This window comes from Panthera pardus, unplaced genomic scaffold (assembly GCF_024362965.1).
Source record: "Panthera pardus isolate Hobbes unplaced genomic scaffold, ASM2436296v1 HiC_scaffold_25, whole genome shotgun sequence".
Lineage (NCBI taxonomy): Eukaryota > Metazoa > Chordata > Mammalia > Carnivora > Felidae > Panthera > Panthera pardus.
This window is the reverse complement of record NW_026526821.1, coordinates 29872395-29894053: the sequence shown is the minus strand read 5'-3', so window position 1 is coordinate 29894053 and position 21659 is coordinate 29872395. Positions and strand designations below refer to the sequence as shown.

General features: G+C 42.9%; 2 protein-coding genes across 6 annotated transcripts in view; both read left to right on the top strand.

Moving 5' to 3' along the window:
* The first annotated feature begins 15 nt into the window (after window positions 1-15).
* On the top strand, window positions 16-10071 carry FASTKD5 (FAST kinase domains 5). Of its 3 annotated transcripts, none has more exons than XM_019462688.2 (2): window positions 16-128; window positions 7343-10071. In XM_019462688.2, exon 2 carries the CDS (start codon window positions 7383-7385, stop codon window positions 9825-9827), a length of 2445 nt encoding a protein of 814 aa, XP_019318233.2. In that variant the 5' UTR covers window positions 16-128; window positions 7343-7382; the 3' UTR covers window positions 9828-10071. The 3 variants fall into 3 exon arrangements, with proteins under 3 accessions (XP_019318233.2, XP_019318235.2, XP_019318234.2); XM_019462690.2 differs by lacking the exon at window positions 16-128 and adding an exon at window positions 881-982; XM_019462689.2 differs by lacking the exon at window positions 16-128 and adding an exon at window positions 2228-2336.
* Window positions 16-21659, top strand: part of UBOX5 (U-box domain containing 5) — a 37204-nt gene continuing 15560 nt past the window's right edge. For 2 of the 3 annotated variants that reach the window (XM_019462705.2, XM_019462702.2), the window contains exon 1: window positions 16-128. The gene's annotated coding sequence lies outside the window, so the exon portion shown is untranslated. Of the gene's footprint in view, window positions 129-2229; window positions 2337-21659 lie in introns of those variants that run through there. The other variant, XM_019462703.2, reaches the window with a different exon arrangement.

The following is a 21659-nucleotide window of genomic DNA, read 5'->3' as shown; positions in this document are numbered from 1 at the left end:
CGGAAGTAGCGGGCAGTTGGCCGGAAGTGGAGCTGTGAGGTCCGGGTGTTGCTGGTGGAGTGGCGGTGGCGCGGAAGCTCGCGGGATCCAGGGTCTGGTGTTGCGGCGCCCGTGTTCACCAGGCTCAGGTGAGTGGCGGCGGCCGCGGATGAGGACTCGGCGGTCGCTCCCTGTCCACCTGGGCCTTGGCCGCCTCTCCCGTCCTGGGCGGCGCAGGGCCGGGCGCTTCCGGGCCCGGGCTGCGGACTCCTCTCGCAGGCCCGTTTAGGCAGAATGTCGGCGACCCCGCCACCCCAGAGTTCTGTGACCTTGGACAATCGGTTCGTCTGAATCTTGACTTTTCCTCTGTGAGACGGAGATGATCACTGCCTGCCTCACAGGGCTGTTGTGGGAATCCAGTGAGGTGTTTTGCGGCACTTCGTTACCACACTTAACACGTGCACGCGACCCACTCAGGGATCTGGAGATGCGGTCTGTAGGTCTGGGGTAAGGTTCGAGATTACGCATTCCTGACCAGCTTCCAGGTGAGGCTGATGCCGCTGGTCCGCAGGCCCCTACGGTATTTTGCTTAGTACCCGGGTCAACTTGAGCCTTCAGTAAATATCAATACAGTGTATATCCTGTCCCCGTTTTTAACAGACGGTTTCTAGTTGCACATACCTAAGGTCGTTATTGATGTCTTCCTCCCTTTTCTCTCCAGAGGTAAGAAAAATAATTGCCCTTTCTCTTTCCGTACAAATCATGACACAGCTCTTCTGTCCTGACTCAGGGAGCTTTGGGCCCTCTTTAAACCAGTTAAACTCTTCCACTTCCTCAGGTCATGCTTCATTGCCTACTCACTGTAAACCCTTGGACAGTGAGTGCTTCTTCCTATGGAGCTGGCAGCCAAGTGCTTTAGCACCAACGTGTCTGGTGTTTGTGCTCTAGTCATTTGTTGCAGCTGGAATGTGAATTCCTATTTTCCTCACTTGGCTCACACTTGGTGAGTAGTAAGAAAGCCGCTTTTCCAGAACTAGATTGTACAACTCACTGCTCTGAATGGCCTCAGGCAAGCTCTGGCTTGATTTCACTACTGCCTGGGAGACGAAAATGAAATATGGAGACTCAGCGTTGCATAATGCAACAGAGAAGGTGAGGCCTTTGGGAGTTGTGCAGGTCTAGTTTATTTGACGGTATGGTTTTCTTCCCCATCTGTTGCTTTAGCAAACCTTTAGCAGTTCCATTCACATGGGCTGAGAGGACCTGAGTGTCTGCTCTCTGTTGCTATACCCAGAGATTTTTTCTTTTTTCTTTCTTTCTTTCTACCCAGAGATTTTCTTTTCTTCTTCTTCCTTCCTTCCCTCCCTCCCTCCCTCCGAGGGAGAGAGAGAGAATCTCAAGCAGGCTCCATGCTCAATGCAGAGTCCAACACATGGGGCTCAATCTCACCACTGTGAGATCATGACCTGAGCTGACACCAGGAGTCAAACATTTTACCAACTGAACCACCACCCAGGTGCCCCACGTACCCAGAGATTTTCTAAAGACAGAGTGTGTGGAATCCTTTAAGAGCAGCGGCTCTAACAGTCATCTGTGGGGCCTTGTCAGACTGTATCTACTCAGGCCCTTCTTGCCATTCTGATAGAGGAATAGCAGAGTCTTAGAAGGGGAGGAAGGGCTATATAAACTAAAAAAAAAAGTCTCACAGATAATTGTGGTGTGCTGTTTTCTCTGATAAGAGTGGAAACCAGAATGAAGTGAAGGAGATGGGCTGTTAGAATTGAATTTGGTTTGGCTTAACTCTGGGTGATACTTACGTTGACCTAAACACCTTAGCACTGGTGTTTGACCTTTGTCGTGGCAGTAGTAGTAGATCCCTGTCTTGTAGGCTCTGCTCCAGTGTGGAAACTGAAGCACAGAAGAGTCTAGCCCAGTTAGCATTTGCATTAACAGCTAAGGGTCCTTAGGTCAGTCACTAAGCCCTCACCAGGAGCATTAAACTTGGTAGACTCTTAACACCTAGAGGAAGTTAGTTTTCTGTTTTTTTTTTTTAATTCTCAGGGTTGCTCAACAAATTATTTGCTAAGACAAGATTAGAGTTTGAAGTATTCATTTATTTGTGGCAATTTTACCAGGACATAGGAGGGTTAAACCTTTCTAGCAAAAGGACGGAAATCAGAATTAAGAGAGGAGATCTAGTAACTGGTGAATTAAATATGCTGAGAGTGTTATATACTTAATCTACAGTTAGCATGGCTGTCTTCCACCGTCTGGCTCCCTTCCTCTAACTTCTGGACTGTAGTTTAAAATGAAGCTATTCGGCCTTGCTCAGACCTCTGTACCTGGAAGGTGGAAAGGTAAGATTCCTCACTCCTGTGAAATTACATCATTTAGGGTGGTTGGACAGTGCCAGGGGTCTCTGAGGCTCCATTCTGGTTTGTTAGGACCCCTAAAGAGAGATGGGGAAGAGGATGTACATGTGGCACTTAAACTAGGAAAGGAGCTTTGTGCTGATGTCACATGTCTTTGAACCTCTAGAGAACGTGTCAGGCATTATTGATTGGGCATCTGTCTCATACCATTCCCTTTCCAGCTTTTTTCGGGATTCTCTGGGAGTCCTTAAGTAAGGAAGAGCTAACTCTCTCAGCTGTGCTTTCTCTATGTAGGCAACACATCCAGACAGCCTCTCCTTCGCAGTGCCTTTTCTCCTCACTGTTTTGCTTTATTGGTTCTGTATCTTCCATGTGTTTCTTTCCCTTTCTTCCCCACAGCACTCAAGACCAGACTTCCAAAGTGATTATATTTCAGGCATATATTTGTAGATATGGTGTCTATACAGTTACACTAAAACTTGCAAGGTGAAAAAGTAAGTAGCTACTGTTTGCCATTTGCAGTTGGCTCTTCATGTCTCTACGATCCTTTATTTTGTCATCATTTCTGTTACTGGGCATTCATAAAGAAATTCAAGGGGCGCCTGGGTGGCTCAGTCAGTTAAGCTACGGACTCTTGATTTCAGCTCAGGTCATGATCTCACGGTTCGTGGGTTCGAGCCCTGCATCAGGTTGTGCGCTGACCGTATGGAGCCTACTTGGAATTCTCTCTCTTTCTGACCCTCCCGGCTCGCTTGCTCTCTCTCAAAAATAAACAAATGCTTAAAAAGAAAACAGTAGTTCTATAGACAGTAGGAATTACTTGGGCTAGAAAAACTTTTCAATGTTTTCCTTGAAACTTCACATTACTTTCTTTGAATACTGATTGTCTTCTTGAAGAATACCTTAATTTCCTGTTAGTACATGCATTTTGCAGATTTAATTTTTGTCAAAGTTGTACATGATTTACACAGTCACATAGTTTGATGGACTTATAACACTAAATATTCCCTTTCTCCATTTTTTTTTTTATGGTGATCTGTGATCAGTGATTATGTCATGCTGAAAGCTCAGATGATGCTTAGCAATTTTTAGCAATAAAGTATTTTATAATTAAGATAGGTGTGTTTTTTAGATATAATGCTATTGCACACTTGACAGACTGCAGTATGGTGTAAACATAACTTCTCTGTGCACTGGAAAACCAGAAAATTCCTTTGACTCACTTTACTGTGACACTCACTTTATTTCAGTAGTCTAGAACTGAATAGCACTATCTCAAGGTAACACCTGTATTAGAGGTGAGAGGGGCTTTTGAGTTCACCCAGTTCAAACGCACCAGCTCCCTGGCATCTGGAAACCCTGTAGATGGGTCAGGATCCTCCCCACTTCTTTGTCTGGAATTTGACTCTTCTTGGCTAGAGTACACACCAGCAATGTGGGTTTGGAATCAGACGATCTTTGATGTCAAACCCCACTCCATCCCTTAGCTGTGTAACCGTCAGCAGGTTCCTTAACCTTGTGAAGTCTCCTTTTCCTCATCTACAACATGGAGACCACAAAACCTACGTTACAGAGAGGTTGTAAGGATTGGAACTATATGCAGGTAAAAACCTCATAGTAGGCTCGGCACAGAGGAGGCCCTAAGATAATTGTGGCTGTTGTTTTTTCCATCTTGGGACTTAACCTGTATTTTAGCATTTCAAAAAGAACCACATTAATTCAAAATGCAGACTCTCTATCACCGAAACAGAAACATTAATGTTCAAGGAAATGGTTCTTTTTTCATTTGAGGAGCATGCACAGTAATTTTATTCATTAAATACACTTAGGTAGTATTAATTGAAGTAGTTTAAATTATTTAATGTACTTTTATTTATTTATTTTTAAAAGTTTATTTGGGGGCGCCTGGGTGGCTCAGTCGGTTGGGCGTCTGACTTCGGCTCAGGTCATGATCTCACAGTTCGTGGGCTCAAGCCCCGCATCAGGCTCTGTGCTGATAGCCTGGACTGCTTCAGATTCTGTGTCTCCTTCTCTCTCTGCCCCTCCCCTACTCACGCTTTGTCTCACTCTGTTTTTCAAAAGTAAATAAATGTAAAAAAAACAAAAAACACGTTTATTTATTTTTGAGAGAGAGTGCGTGTTTGCAGGGGGAGGCAGAGAGACAGGGAGACCAGAGAATCCCAAGCAGGCTCCATGCTGTCAGTGCAGAGCCGCATGTGGGGCTTGAACTCATGAACCATGACATCATGACCTGAGCCAAAATCGAGAGTCAAGGGGTGCCTGGGTGGGTCAGTCGGTTAAGCATCCGACTTCGGCTCAGGTCATGATCTCACAGTTCGTGGGTTTGAGCCTCGCGTCGGGCTCTGTGCTGACAGCTCAGAGCCTGGAGTCTGTTTCAGATTCTGTGTCTCCCTCTCTCTCTGCCCCTCCCCTGTTCACTCTGTCTCAAGAATAAACAAAAAAAATTTAAAAAAAACAAACAAAATCGAGAGTCAGATGCTTACCCTACTGAACTACCAAGGTGTCCCTAATGTGTTTTAAAATTATATTGTTTGGGATGCCTGGGTCACTCAGTCGGGGAAGCATCCGACTTCAGCTCAGGTCATGATCTCACAGTTTGTGGGTTCAAACCCCATATCGGCTCTGTGCTGACAGCTCGAAGCCTAGAGCCTGCTTTGGATTCTGTGTCTCCCCCTCTGTCTGTCCCTCCCCCGCTCATGCTCTGTCTCCCTGTCTGTGTGTGTGTGTCTGTCTCTCTCTCTCTCTCTCTCTCTCAAAAATAAACAAAAAAACTTTTTTTTAATAAAAAATAATATTATATTATTTATCGGGATGCCTGGGAGGCTCAGTCGGTTGACTCTTGATTTCAGCTCAGGTCATGATCCCAGGGTTGTGGGATGGGGCCCCATAACAGGCTCTGTGCTGAATTTGGAATTCTGCTTGGAATTCTCTTTCTCCTTCTGCACCTCCCCTCTCTCCCCCTTCTAGGGCGTGTGCGCACTCACTCTCTCAAATAAAAATGAAATAAAAAAAAATTATATTATTTATAAAGGTATTTGTTAAATTCATATACTCTTCTGTATTAACAGTTTCAATGCCAATAAAGAAGGAAAAGTTAATTTATATCAAAGATATAATGGAAAGTCTCCCCACAAAGAAGTTACATAGTTCCTTTCCTTTCATATAAGTGTATTTTAGGTGATGGCACTCATTTGTGTTCTGTTTGTTCCACTGAGTATTTGTATGTGTGTTTTCTCGTGTTGATGCTTGCCACACACTTATCCTGTAAGCCAGCCCCCTCCTTCTGGATGGACACTTATATTGTTTTCAGTTTTTTGCTTTTTTTTTTCTTAAACATTTTATTTTTAAGTAATCTACACGTAATGTGGGGCTTGAACTTACAACCCCAAGATTCAAATTGCACACTCTGCCGACTCAGCCAGCCAGGCACCCCGATTTTTTGCTTTAGAGTAGCACAGTTATTTTGTTAAAAAAAAAAAGTTTTGTTCCTCCCCCCCCCCCCCCCCCCCCAGTTATTTCTTCCGAACTAGTTCCCAAGGTGTGATGAAGGTCTACAGATTTGAACAGTTGGTTGAGCATCCGACTTTTGATTTTGGCTCAGGTCATGATCCCAGGGTTGTGGGATTGAGCCCTGTATCAGGCTCTGCTTGGAGCGTAGCACCTCCTTGAGATTCTCTGTCTCTCTCTCTCTCCCTCTCCCCCTCTCCCTCTCTTAAAAAAACAAAAAACAAAAAACAGAGGGGTAGATTTGGGCTCCTGGACCATAGTTTGCTGACACCTGGTCTGTAACATCTGGACCCATAGATTGAAACTTGGTAGACGGAATGGTCCACAAGGTCATAGTAAAGATGTAAGCGTACAAAGATTTCATGTGAAAGAATTCTCCTCTGGTTCACAAAGAAAGTAGAGCGTACGTTCCTACCATCCAGAGAAGCCTGTGTAGCTCACAAAGCCACTGGCCTGCCCTTTGGTCACCTGGTTCTCATGCTATGGGCTCTGGAAGGAAGAAGAGGTTGACAGGGGAGTTGGGCAGGTATTTCAGAAAGTCACCCTTGCGCCCTCAGAACCCGCAGGGGATTCTGTGCAGCAACAAGCCTGTCAAGTCCACATCTTGGCAGCTCAGAGCTCACTGGGTTTTGCTTGTCAGGCGTTGGCATTTATCAAGTGGGAGGAAAGCTAAAAGCCTTTAGAGAAAGCAAGAGTATAGCAGAGTCTGTTTCGTAGGCTCTCCTGGTTTCTACCATGGGGGAAAGTGGGACCTGCACTGCTAGAGGCAAGATTTCAGCACCTGACTCCCTGGCAGCATTGCTAATCAGCTGCCTCCAGAGGAAAGCTGTGCTGCTCCCCTTCCACGTCAGCGGGGCAGGCGTGTGAGTTGGTGTTTCCTGAACCGTGAGCCCAGCTTTGAGATGCTTTTTGCTTCCCACCCATGAATTGACAGCAGAGCTTCAGGCTGCTGCCTTCTGCCACCAAAATGAGTTTTTGAGTATATGTCCTAAATGCGTGCCTCTCTGCGATAGTGGTTCAAAGTCTGTGATAAGTCGCCTGGACAGGAGAATAGGCATCTTCTGGCAGGTGCAGGAGCAGCATCAGAAAACAGTTGAGTAAGGTGTGGGAAATGAGCATTAGAAAACAATTCTGTAGTCAGAAGTTTTATGCTTAGGAACAAGGAGGGTTATTGTGGGTATAATGAATTAAACTTTACATCAGGTCCCGCTTTTTACTTTTGCTGTTAGCGCAGCAGCTTTAACCAACTTTCTTATTCTCCCAAGTGGGCCCTTTATGCATTGATTGATATCAAGGAGAAGCAGTTTGTAGCCTTGATGTATGCTGTCTTGTCATTTGGGCATTCACTAGCATTGAACTCACTTGAGTGGACAGCAATGTAGTTTAATCCATTTCTTATAATGTGTAAATTTTGGTATTGTGATAGGTGGAAGCCACTTATTCTTCATCTACCCTTTTTTCAGTATCTGGCACCACCAATTCTGGCCCAGTCATTTGTGACCCATGGCTCTTGCGATATGCCGAAGATTTCCAGGTAGTTTCTGTGGAACGCCTCCCTGTCCAGCTCTAATCAAGCACCATGTAAACAAGAAATTGCCTGGACAAACCTGTAAGGACTGTGTTCTGACTGCCAAAACGATCAGTACTGACACCAGAACAACAGCCACTCTCAAGTTGTTAAAACCTTTAGGATATCGAGCATTTTGCAGTCCTTTTGCCTACAGCACAGCCCAAAGTGTGACATATTGGAATGTGGGAAGCTACACACAGCCGAGGGGACAGGAGCCTCCAGAACACAGCGGCTTCTGCCATCCTGCCAAAAAAGTTGAGAACATTCATAGCATTTCCTCCTCTCAGAGGATCCTGACGACCAGCAGTACCTTCCCAGGTTTGGAATTCAGCAGGACTTCTGCCTCTAAGGCCAGCACGTTGAAGCCGGGCTCACACAGGGCTGCGGGAGTTGAAGACAATATAGAAATTTTTGATTCCTTTGAAGACCCCCGAGGTTTCCTACAGCTAAGACCAGAGTACCAGCTTCACAGCTATAACAGATCTGAGACTTGCCAGCCCCTGTCTGTTTCGGAAGGTGAATTAATTTTGCACAAAGTCACAGTTCATCAAGATAATCTCCAGCCTCAAGTCATTGCTGATTATTTCTGTAAGCTGAGCTCTTTGCCTGCAGAGCAGCATCCTGTTTTGCTGTCCAGCACCAGCTTTGCTTTGCTCTGCCAGCTGAGTGTGAAAAACATACAGTTCTTTGATGTCCCGGAGTTGATCAGTATTTTGAAGGCCTTTGTCAGTTTGGGAATCCCTCACTCGCATTCAGTGCTAGGTGTGTATGAAATCAGATTTTGCAGTAAGGTGTGGGAGATGAGTCTGGATCAACTTCTCTTGGTGGCCGATCTCTGGCGAAACTTGGGTCGCAGAGTACCTCGGTTTTTAAAAATCTTTTTTAGTTATCTTAATCTGCACTGGAAAGACCTATCCTTGTCCCAGCTGATTCACTTAATTTATATTATAGGTGAAAGTCGTCAGGCACCCCAAGACCTAATGCAAAAACTGGAATCATTGATTCTCAAGTACATAGATTTGATCAACTTAGAGGAGGTTGGTACAATCTGTTTGGGGTTCTTTAAATCAAGTAGTAATCTCTCTGAATACGTCATGCGGAGAATTGGAGACTTGGCTTGTGCTGACATGCAGCATCTGAGCAGTTATGCCTTAGTGAATATTCTTAAGATGTTCCGTTTCACTCACGTGGATCACGGAAATTTCATGAAGCAATTTGGCCAGATTGCTCCTCAGCGAATCCCTTTTCTAGGAGTTCAGGGTGTCATGCACCTGACTCTTGCTTGCTCAGCCTTACGCATCCTGGATGAAGGGATAATGAACGCTGTGGCTGCTTCTTTGCCTCCAAGGGTGGCATATTGCCGAAGTAAAGATGTTGCCAAGATTCTGTGGTCATTTGGAACTCTGAATTATAAGCCACCCAATACAGAAGAGTTTTATTCTAGCCTGATAAATGAGATTCACAGAAAGATGCCTGAGTTCAGTCGATATCCAGAACACCTGCTCACCTGCCTGCTGGGCCTGGCATTCTCTGAGTACTTTCCATTAGAGCTCATCAATTTTGCTTTGAGTCCAGGGTTCGTCAAGTTAGCTCAGGAGAGAAGTAAGTTTGAACTCACTAAGGAGCTATATACTCTTGATGGTACAGTTGGCATCGAGTGTCTAGATTACAGAGGCAATCGTCTTAGTGCTCACCTTCAGCAAGAGGGGTCGGAAATGCTGTGGAATTTAGCAAGGAAGGATATGTGCTCAAAGCCTGAATTCCTGGAAGCTCTCTTTTTACTAGAGAACATGTTGGGTGGGCCCCAGTACATCAAACACCATATGATTTTGCCTCATACCCGATCTTCTGACTTAGAGGTCCAGCTTGATGTTAACATGAAGCCATTACCCTTTAACAAAGAAGCCATACCAATTAAGGATGAAGCCAAATTAAGGCTTAAGCATGTGGGAGTCAGCATTACAGATGATTTGATGAATCAGCTACTAAAAGGGAAATCAAGAGAATGTTTCCAGGGAGAGATTGCATCAGAGACTGAACAGCGGAAAAGGGAGTTAGAGAACGCACCTATACCTTCGGGGACCTCCCTTTGCAATGTGGCAGACAGATTGGGGGCTATGGAGATGGCTGGCCCTTGTTCCCCAGCTTGCACGCAGGCCCCACAAGTAAAGCTGGCTATTCAGTTGACAAATAAAAACCAGTACTGCTATGGTTCCAGGGATCTGCTTGGACTGCACAATATGAAGAGGCGGCAGCTGAATCGGCTTGGGTACCGTGTAGTAGAGGTATCCCACTGGGAATGGCTCCCACTGTTGAAACGAACTCGCTTAGAAAAGCTGATGTTCCTCCATGAGAAAGTGTTCACCTCTGCTCTCTGAAGGGCTTTCAGGGACATTGTTACTCATAAAGGCTATCGAGGTATACTATGCAAGGTGTTGGGAAACAGTTACAAAAGCCAGCATGTAGGTTTGGTAATAAAATCATCTGTTGAAGAGACTTAGTTGTGCTCTTGTCAATGGCAGAGTGACGTTTGTGTGTTACATGAATTAATTGTAACCTGGCCCCATTGTACAAGTTGTTGCTAATTTGTGCAGGTAACTAATAAACATCGTAAATTCCCTATTTTCAAGTAAGTCCTGTCTTATTTTTCTTCCTCTGTTTACTGGCCTTATCTCATGATTATTTTGCATTTGTAAGATAAAAGGGTAGTCAGACATTCTCAAAGCTAATTTTTAAAAAATGGTTTTCATATACTTTATTTTAAAATAAGAATCTTTTGGGGTGCCTGGGTAGCTCAGTCGGTTAAGCATTCGACTTCGGCTCAGGTCATGATCTCACAGTTGATGAGTTTAAAGCTCCATGTCGGGCTCTGCGCTGACAGCTCAGAGCTTGGAGCCTGTTTCAGATTCTGTGTCTCCTCTCTCTGCCCCTCCCTTGCTTGTGTTCTCTCTCAAAAGTAAAAAGTAAATAAATAAACATTTAAAAAAATAAGGATCTTTTGCAGCTTAATTTACATTTCAAGATCCCCCCCCCCCCCCACAACCAACCATGTTCTCTTCACACCCTTTAAAATTAAAGCCTCATTCTCCTTTAGATTTGGTTGGTTGTCCTTAGTTGCTGGTTCTTCCTGTTTTAAACAGCCAGGATTAATGTCATTATCTTAGCTTAATTAATGTCATTCTCTTAGCCCCCCTTCTTCTGCATTTCTACTTCTCTTGAATAAGTTCTCCCTCTCCCCACCCTTCCTCTGGGATATTGTCTCTCTAAAATTGGACTTAGAAGAGTAGAATTAAATGACTGCCTGTTGGGCCATTGATTCCCAAATCTGATGACCGGGCAGAACGTTGTTCATGACAAGTAACTCCGACAAGAAGGAAATGCATTGCCTCCCATGAGGTGGGCTTCAGGTTTGGTTGCATTAGAGTTGCAAGCATAAAGAGATTGTATACATAGACTCTGTATATTTGTATGCAACTTAATACACGTAACCTTTGTAAACATTTGGGATCTGTGAGAATTTTAAAAAGGATCCCTGCCCCCATTATTTAGGCCTCCTCTCAAAGCCCGCTTCCCTGCCTGTGCTAAAACAGTACTCCCAGTGGCTTGTGTTTGTGCTCTGTCATCTTCAGTTTCATTTTCCTCACCGCACTCAGCATCAGAAATTACTCTTTATGTGTTTACTTATTACTTTCCCTGTTGGAAGGTGGCCCTTTGAGTTAACTTTGTCTAGTTAACTAGTTAATTTGTCTCCGGTGCCTTGAATGGGTCCTGGCACAGAGATGATAATGTTTAGTGAGTATGGTGTGGGAATTTAGAGTGGCTGGGCTTTGCTGGAGAGTTGGGGTGGAAAGAAGGCAGAGGGTGAGGCTAGAGAGGTAGAGCAGATCTGGGTCACAACTAACGGCATTGCTAAAGAGCCTAAGTCTGTAGGGACTGGATTTTTTTTAAAGGAGTTTTAAGTCAGCATAACTGGGCAGATTCATGTTGTAGAACGGTTAGGTTAAAATAATAGAACTAGATTGGGGGTGGGGGTGCATGAGATACATCAGAATATTTCACAAATGTGTGCAACAGCTCAGGTGAGAGATAATGAGGGCCAGAACTATGGAATGGCAAGTCTGAGTTTCAGAGATGTTTGGAAGGGGAAAAAGGCAAGACTTGCTAATTGGGTGAATTAGGGGATGATGATTTTGGTGCCTACATTGATAACGGAGTCCTCAACTAAAATTGGAACCAAAGCAGGAGAGGTGTTTGGTTAGAGGGTTAATCTGTGCTGGTCATGCTAAGATGAGCCTCCAGGCAGAAATCTCCAGGCTGGGGTCTCAAATGGGGATGAGGACAGGTGGCTGTCAGAACCACAAGTGAGTGAAGTTGCCTGGGACAGGCGGGAAGGAGGTTATTGTGGGTTGGGGAGCAGGGGAGAGAAGATACCAAGAATAGAATACCAGCATTCTGGTATTCTGGTAGGGGGGACCAAGTAAAGGGAACCCAGTGGTAAAGATAACAAAAGAAGATATAATTAGACTTCAGGAAAAATGGTAGCATAGAAGTTTGTCAAGGGTCCCCAAACCACCCTCACTAGAAGGATTCATGGAACTCAGGAAAGCTGTTACATTTACAGTTACAGTTTAATTACAATGAAAGGCTACAGATTAAAATCAGCAAAGGAAAAAGACACATAGTGTGGAGTCTGGGAGAGACCAGGCACAAGCTTCTGGTTGTCCACTTCCGGTGGAGTCATGTGGACAGCTCTTAATTTCATCCCAGCAATGATGCCAACATTTACCAGTACTGCCGACCAGGGAAAGCTCACCTGAGCCTGCGCAGGGTTTTTATTGAGGGGGGTCTGTCATGTAGGCATGGAGTACCCACGTGGCTGACCTCATTTGGTCCCCATCCCTCTCAGAGGGCCAACTGATAAAGCATGGCCCAAGGCCCCCACTATTGGTATAAACTGTCTGGTATAAACTGAGACCCAAGGTCTCAGGTGTATGCAGACAGTCTTAACATGAAGGATGTTCAAAGAGTTTAGAGATTATCCCTAAGGAGCTGGTGAAGGGCCAGTTTTTTTGGAATGTGCAGGATTTGAACAGACCAAACCTGCTGAGTTAAACTTTTGCTGCACAGAAGCCAATGGGAAAGGAGAATATTGCAAAAAGGAGACGATTTGCACCATGTCAGTTGCTGGGGAGAGAGCAGTTAAGGCAAGAACCAGAAATCTCCAGTAAATTTGGCAACTTGGACATCACTGATGGCATTAACAATAGCAGTTTGAGTTGGATTGTTAGGGCAAAAGCCAGACACTCCTGTTGAATAATGAGAGTTAAGGAATGGGTTGCAAATGCTGACACAATTCCTTGAGAACTTTTGAAGAGAAGGGGAACCTTGAGCAGGATGCACAGTGAGACTAGGATCGCCAGATGAAACACAGAATGTCTAGTTAAGTTTGAATTTCAGATAAGTAACAGATAATGTTTTGTGGTAAAATACAGATAAAATTGGCCATTTTGTAGAAAAGTGTGTCATTCAGTGACAGTGCATTGATGGTGTCGTGCAACCAATCACCACTATCTAGTTCAAGAACATTTTTTCACCCCAAAAGAAAACTCCATACCCATTAAGCAGTGATTCCACACACGCCCCCCCCCCACATCCACCGCACCCCCAGCCCCCACCCCAGACCCTGTCAATTACTAATCTGCTTTCTGTCTCTGTGGATATGCCTATTTTGGATATTTCCAAAAAGTGGAATTATATAATATGTAACCTCTTGTGTGTGACTTCCTTTACTTAGTGTAATATTACCAAGATTTATCCATGTTATGGTATGTACCAGTACTTCCTTACTTACAGCTGAATAACAGTGGGTTGTGTGGGCATACCCTGTCTTACCCATTTATCAGTTGATTGACACTGGGTTTTTCTACTTTTTGGCTATTGTGAATAGTGCCGCTGTAAACATTTATGTGCATGTTTTACTTGAACACCTGTTTTCAGTACTTTGGGTATATACCTAGGAGTGAAATTGCTGAGTTATATGTTAATTCTATATTTAACTTATTGAGGAACTACCAGACTTTTCCACAGTGGCTATACCATTTTACATTTCTAGCAGCAAGGTATTAGGGTTCCACTTTCTCCACATCTTTGCTAAACTTGTTATTTTCTGTGTTTTCTTTTTTTTTTTTTTCTTTTATTTTTGAGAGACCGAGTATGAGTGGGGAGGGGCAGAGAGAAAGGGAGACACAATCAGAAGCAGGCTCTAGGCTCTGAGCTGTCAGCACAGAGCCCGATGCGGGCTCAAACCCATGAGCTGCAAGATCGTGACCTGAGCTGAAATCAGAGGCCCAACCGACTGAGCTATCCATGCACGCATGTGTTTTATTTTTTAATAGCCATCCTAGTGAGTGTGGAGTGGTATGTCATTGTGGCTTTGATTTGTATTTCCCTAGTGACTAATGGTGCTTATCATCTTTCCCTCCCTCCCTCCCTCCCTCCCTTCCTTCCTTCCTTCCTTCCTTCCTTCCTTCCTTCCTTCCTTCCTTCCTTCCTTCCTTCCTTCCTGTCTTTCTCCATGCCCAGTGTGGGGCTTGAATTCACGACCTTGTGGTCAAGAGTCACACACTCTACTGTCTGAGCCAGCCAGGTGCCCCTAGCATCTTTCAATGTTACCAATACCGAGTCTCTAGTCCATGAACAGAGATGGCTTTCTATTTATTTTGGTCTTCTTTAATTTCTTTCAGTAACATTTCACAGTTTTCAGTGTAGAAGTCTTGTACCTCCTTAGTTACATTTATTCCTAAGCATTTTATTCTTTTTAGTGCTATTGTAAATGGACTTTTTGTCTGTATATCTTTATGAATTACTTGTTGCTAGTGTTTAGAAATATGGATGATTTATCCTGCATTTTTGCCTAATTATTAGCTATAAGAGTTTTTGTGTGTGTGTTGATTCTTTAGGATTTTCTACGTACAGGATCATATAATCTTTGGATAGAGAGAGTTTTGCTTTTTTCTTTCTACTTTCCACCTTTTTATTTTTCTTGCCTACTAGTGAGAGCTTCTTGTATGAAATTGAATAGAATTGTTTCTGAGCTTATGGGGAATTCTTTAAGTCTTTCACCATGGAGTATATCAGCTGTGAGTTTTTCATGAATGCCCTTTATTATGTTAAGGAAGTTCCTTTCTGAGTTTGCTGAATGTGCAATAAAGAATTTTTTAGCGTAGGTCACAATAATACATAGGACATTCTTGTACTAAAAGAAAATAATCCATTGTTTATCTGTTTTCAGATTTAAGTGGATACTTTTTATCTTTATTTGCTAAATTGCAACACTGAGAAAAATACAGCACCACGGCAAGGTTTGTTTTGTTTTTTTTTAATGTTTATTTATTTTTGAGAGAGTGTGAGCCAAGGAGGGGCAGAAGATCCAAAGTGGGCTTTGCACTGAGAGCAGTGAGCCCAATGTGGGACTCGAACTCACCATACATGAGATCATGACTTGAGCTGAAGTTGAACGCTCAACCTGCTGAGCCTCGGCAAGGTTTTTTGAGGGGACTGTTGAGGGCAGAAGAAACTTGAATGTTCCTTACCTGTTGAGGAAAGGTCCAGTAGTCAGAGATAAGCTGAGGATTCAGGAGAGAGGCAAGAACAGATGGAATAAGGTTCAAGGGTCAGGTTTGTAAATGAAGAGCATAGCTGCTTCAGCTGGGTTTCCATAGAATTTTGCTGACACTGCTATTAAGGTGATGAGTAAGTGGTATTAGAATCTTTGGTTCATGTCCTTGTTTTGAGACTGTGGGTCTCTTAAAATTAAGAGACCCATCTGTGCCTTGTTTTGAGCCTATGCGTTTCTTAAAAGTTGTATCTACCTGTGCCTAGCAGTATGCCTTGCACATATTAAGCCCTTGAAGGGTAAATGGGCTCCAAGCACCTAAGATTGCAAGCTGCAAACTTCTGGGTGCACACCTGTGTTCTGGTTGGTCTTCTGTGCACCTCTCATTGGTGGATGACTGTGTGGGATGTGCGGGGACAGCTGTCTTTCATTATAACCAGCTCTAAGAAAAATGCACACAAGTCACATTTTTTTTCATGGATGGACAAGTAACTCAATTTAGAAATTATAAGAAGTATTGTACTTCTGTAAAAGCTGAAGTGCCCAATTTGTAAAATTGCTCAGTGCATTGGTATTCCACCCACTCTATGAGGTTAAATGCTTTTCTCTTATTTGACAGGTAATCTTTTCTTCTTTTTTTCCCTCTGTAACCTGTTTGAGCCTAGTCTTTAAAATATGTCTATCTGCCAGAATTACTTTCCATTACGTTTTTGTGAGACTCAAAAATCCGGTTGTATAACTCAGCTATGGCACTTTTTAGGCCAAAGGAAAATGGATGCTAAGGTGTTCAGAAAGTGTCATGGTCACCTTATTCTCTTCTGAATCATGCCTCCACACTTGCCTACCCCCCTGTTCTGAGTCCTCAACCACAAAAAGGTTTACTTAGCTGCTTCAAGCTCCAAGGAAGCACAGATTGAAACCTTCCAGATAGGGTGACCAACTGGTTCCACTTTGGGACCTGGGACTTTTCTGGTGTTAGCACAGAAAGTTCTGCATTGGAAAAGCCCTTAATCCAAGATAGACTGCATGGTTGATCACCCTACCTTTGGATCCCTTCCCAGCCCTTCCCTTTCCCTTTCTCTTATTCAGCCTGCATCCGGGGAAGCAGAGGAGAAAGGTCTGTCTCCACCTGGTCATCCAGTTCTATAGGGACTCTAAGCTGCAAAAAATACCCTGAACATTGCATCTAGAGCCTCGGTCCTCTCGGATGTCTTCCTGTACCCCAGGAACCCAGTGCAATTGTTTAACTACTTACATGTACTTTAAACACACAAAAGGGAAAATAGAGTAGCCCACCACTCTAATCTGTTGCATATTTTAAATTTCTGCATGGCCACCATTACCTCCCAAATTATTCATGTGTACATATTCCTAAATACAGATTTTTAACAAATGTGTGATCATAATACTTCTGTTTTGTGTCTCTAAAATTTTATATATAGTTTTGTAATTTTTCTTCATAGACAGTATTTATCATTTTAGTGGCAGGTACACCAAGAATAAACGTGTCACTCAAATATGTCTTACGGTGTGGGTAGTGGGATTCACTGGACTTTTCACTTGACCCTAGAAACCCATTTTTGGTCTTAGATCTGGGTAAAGAATTTTAAGACTTCCATGGTAATAGAGATTTGGATTTAGGGGCACCTAAATCCTGGCTGGCTCAGTAGGTAGAGCATGCAACTCTTGATCTTGGGATTGTAAATTCGAGCCCCACATTGGGTGTAGAGATTACTTGAAAGTAAAATTTTCAGGGGCGCCTGGGTGGCTCAGTCGGTTGCAAGCCTGACTTTGATTTCAGCTCGGGTCATGATCCCAGGCTGTGGGATCGAGCCCTGCGTCGGATTCTGCTCTGAGTGTGGAGCCTACTTAAGATTCTCTCTCTTTCCTCCTCTCTCCCTCTCCCCAGTTTGTATTCTCTCTAAAATAATAATAATAAGAAAATAAAATCTGTAAGATAAAAGGCTTCTTAGAGGAGTGTGCCAGGGATTCTTGTGATGGAACCTTTGTCTTGACTGTGGTGGTGATTACACAAATCCATACATGGCGATAATATTGCATAGAACTGAATACACAGGCAAACATGCATGAGTGCATGTAAACTGGGGAAATTGAATAAGATCACAGATTGTATCATTGCCAGCTTCCTGGTTGGGATGCTGTGCTGTAGCTATGCAAGATGTTACCATTAGGGAAAACTGGTTAAAGGGTACATGGAATCTCCGTATTGTTTCTTACAACTGCACTTGAATCTGCAATGATCTTAAAATAAAAAGTTTAATTAAAATCTCCGAAAAGAAAAGATTTCTTCCGGGGTGCCTGATTGGCTCAGTGGGTGGAGAATGCAACTCTTAATCTCAGGGTCGTGAGTTTGAGCCCCATGTTTGGGAGTGGTTTACTTAAAGAAAAAAAAAAGACTTCTTTGGAGGGTAGCTTTGAAATCCTTGTAAGATTGTAATATGTTATACATAGTTCAGTTTACTCCTTCCTCCTCTTTAAGAATACCCCTCCCTCAAAAAAAAAAAAAAAAAATGGTAACAATAAAGGAAGAAAATGCCCAGGGAGGGAGAAACTAAGATTCCTAGTTTATTTCTAAGTAGTTTGTACTTTGATACTCATCTTTGATGCCTTCAGGAAGCCATTTGCAAAGATAGCCCCTGAGGTAGTACATAGAGGGAGCTGGAACCCCTTGAAGGGTGAATTGCCTCTAAGTGCTTCGGAACTGCTTTGTCATCTAGGAGGTTAATGGCAGGCTTTTCATTAGTGTCAGTTCTTTCCCAGGTTGTAAGCCTTCTATGACTTCCCTCTGGCCGGTAGCTTTCAAACTTTTTTTTACTGCAGAACTTAGTAAGAAATGTCTTTTACATCAAAACCCAGACTAATAGGGTGACTGGCTGGCTCAGTCAGCAGAGCATGTGACTCTTGATTTTGGGGTCGTGAGCTCAGGCTCCACGTGGTGTATAGAGATTACTTAAGGAAGAAACTCAGATTGATAGAAATACAGTTTCAATTATATATGAAACAAGTTTCATAAAACACTGCCCGCCTTCATGTATGATACACTCTGACTCTATTCTACTGAATTTTTTAAAATTCTGGCTGTGTCTCAGTAATGTGAGTTCTTGATTCTTCATCTGCAATTTGGGGGAAAAAACACTGCCTTAGACCACCAAGTGAAGTAGTCTAAAGCCCGTTAGCATCACATTCAAAGCCCTGCCCATCTCAGTGCACCTGCCTCTCCAGCCCTGCCTCCTCTTCCCCTTCTAGCTGAGCGGCATATTCCACATTTTCTAAACCAGTCTCACAGTCCCATCTCTATGCCTTTGCTGCTACAGGTCCCTCTCCCTAGTGTCCTTCCCCTGTTGTTCCAGTTCTTACCTCCTGGCTCCCATAGTCCAGCACATGTTGTCCAATGTACGATTAGTCTGTAGTATCTGTCCCATCTCAGAGTTGTCATGAGGTCAGGCATGTGTCTTAGCTGTCTCCAATTCAGACATTACTTCTGTGAATTCTTCCCTGAATTCTGGGTATACTTTTGGCCAGTATTCTTACTTTTTTTTTCATCAAAAGCCACAATAAGAAATTTTATATTGGATCTAGTATATAATTTGTTATATGTATTTGTATAAAACTGAAGCAAAGTTTCACGAAGGTAGGGGTGCCAGGCTGGCCCAGTTGGTGGAGCGTGCAACTCTTGATCTTGGGGTTGTGAGTTCAAGCCCTACTTTGGGTATAGAGATTAGTTAAAAATCTTAAAGTTTCATGAGGGGCACCTGGGTGACGATCCTGTGGTTTGTGGGTTTGAGCCCTGAGTTGGGATTCATTTGCTCTCTCTCTCTCTCTCTCTCTCTCTCTCTCTCTCTCTCTCCCCTTCTTCCCCCTCTGCTGCTACCTCTCTCTCTCTCTCTCTCTCTCTCAGAAATAAACATTAAAAAAAACGTTTCATGAAATAATTTCCATATTATGTGCACTTTGATATTTTATATTCTCTTTCAGTTAATATTTCTTTCCTTCAACCCATAACTTGATTTCAAAACCACAAACTGAAAAACATTCACTTAGACCATCCTCCCTACTCTGAATGTCATTTGCAGAGAGCTCTGTTATAGACTCTTACATTCCATAATCACTGTTGGAAGGAGGTCCATCGTGCCTCAAGACTTGAGGACAGGACCATTTCGTTTATTTTTCCTTTTCCTTCTCTTCTTTCATTTCCTTTCACAAGACTTGTAGAGAATATTTATTGCAGCATTTTTTCATAGTGAAAAATTACAAACAACATAGGTAATAGAGCAATGGAGAAGCAAGCTGTTTTAGTCGTGCAGTTGAATGCTGTGAGTAAACTAGAAATCCACATTTGAGCATGGAAAACCTTGGATGAATCATGCTGAATGGAAAGCCAGTCGTGACATGGTGTGCCTGTTATAATACCCTTAAGGTACGGTAAAAATATACAAGACTACTGCATACCAATGCTGATTTGAATGAGAGACACTGAGCTTCAGATAGAGCTTATCTCTTGATAAAAAAAAAAAAAAGGAGAGGAAATAGGATTAGTGGTGGCTTTTGTTTGTATCTTTTTTTTTTTTTTTTTTTTTTTTTTTTAAGAGAGAGCTGTGGTAAATGCAAGCTCCAGTGGGGTAGGGGCAGAGGGAGAGAAAGAATCTTTAAGCAGGTTCCATGATCAGTGCAGAGCCTGATGCAGACTTGGCCATGAGACCATGACCTGAGCCTAAATCAAGAGTTGGATGCTCAATAGGGGTGTCTGGGTGGCTCAGTCGGTTGAGCGTCCAACTTCAGCTCAGGTTATGATCTCACAGTTTGTGGGTTTGAGCCCCACGTTGGGCTCTGTGCTGACAGCTCAGAGCCTGGAGCCTGCTTCGGATTCTGTGTCTCCCTCTCTCTGCCCCTCCCCAGCTTGCACTCTGTCTCTTTCTCTCTCAAAAATAAACAAACATTTTAAAAAATTAAAAAAAAAAGAGTTGGACGCTCAACCAACTGAGCCACCCAGGCACCTCTGTATCTTTTCAATTTTGTTCTTAACACTGAAATGAGAATCAAATGTGGCAAAATGTTTACATTTACTAAATCTAGGTGGTGGGTATAAGAGTGTTTACTATATTCTTTACCTTTTTAATCTGAAATATTTTGTTTAAAAAAAAAATCACTGTAATGAAAATTGACTTGTATGGTTTTTTTTTTTACACATTTTATTTTATTTTTTAATTTTTAAAGTTTATTTATTTTGAGAGAGCACAAGCAGGGTAGGGGCAGAGAGAGGAGAGGAGAGAAAATCCCAAGCCAGCTCCGCACTGTCAATGCACAGCCCCATGTGGGTCTTGAACCCATGAGCCACCAGATCATGACCTGAGCTGAAATCAAAGGTCGGATGCTTAACCAACTGAGCCACCCAGGCACCCCGTAAGATTTTATTTTTAAGTGATATTTATACCCAACATGGGGTTCAAACTCAGCCCTAAGATCAAGGGTCACATTCTCTACTGACTAAGCCAGCCAGGCATCCCATTTTAAAAGATGTATGTATGTATGTATGTATGTATGTATGTATGTATGTATGTGAGCTCTACACCCAACATGGGGCTCGAACTCACAATCCTGAGGTTAGGAATCACATGCTCTACTGACTGAGCCAGCCATAGAATTTACATGTATATTATCTGCTTATAAACCTGTATTATCTTGCTGTCTTATAAATACCTCTGTTGTCTGGCTCCAGGCTACTTCTCTGAACAGCAGGGCAGTTTAGCCATAATGCATGGCCCCTAGGTTATACTCAGACCCAGTCTCTCTTGTACTGAGATGCCAAATTTGGAAAAGGAGGCTCTCATTTTTAAGTATTTACTGGAGTAAATTTGTAAGTAAATAAATATTTGTGAGAGTTCATCATGTAACCTGTCATTTCCCAGGCAGGGCTGTGGAGAGCCTTCCTGGGTGAGGCTGTCTGCATTTCCAGTATGTTGAGCCATTCTTTTTTTCCAGATTAAGCATTAAGGCTGGAGGCACTTGACCTTAAAAGATCAGGAGTGTGGGAACCAGAGAGGTGCTAAGATCACACAAGACCTTTATGGAAGCCAGAGCCCTATAGAATCCTACAGTATTTGGACATCACTATTTCCCAAAGAAACATACTATCATTTGTAAGATGTTTTAAAAAGGGTCTGCCACTCTTCTTACATGGCACAGTACCTTGTTTCAATTTGATCTCCATTTTTCATTTGTTTCAGTCACATTTCCCCCATTCTTCTTATTAGTAGGCTTTATTTTTTTAGAGTGGTTTTAGGTGTACAGAAAAATCAAGCATATAATACAGAGAGTTCTCATATACTTCCTCTACCTTGCACCCAGTTTCTACTGTTAGTAACATCTTGCATTAGCATGGCACTTTTGTTACAATTGGTGAGCCTATATTGATACATTATTATTAACTGAAGTTCATAATTTACATTAAGGATCATTCAGTTGTATGGTTATGTGGATTTTGACAGATGTGTAATGTCACGTATCTACCATTACAATATCATACAGAATAGTTTCCCCACTTGACCATTTCATTGTCTAAGTTTTTCTTTAAATG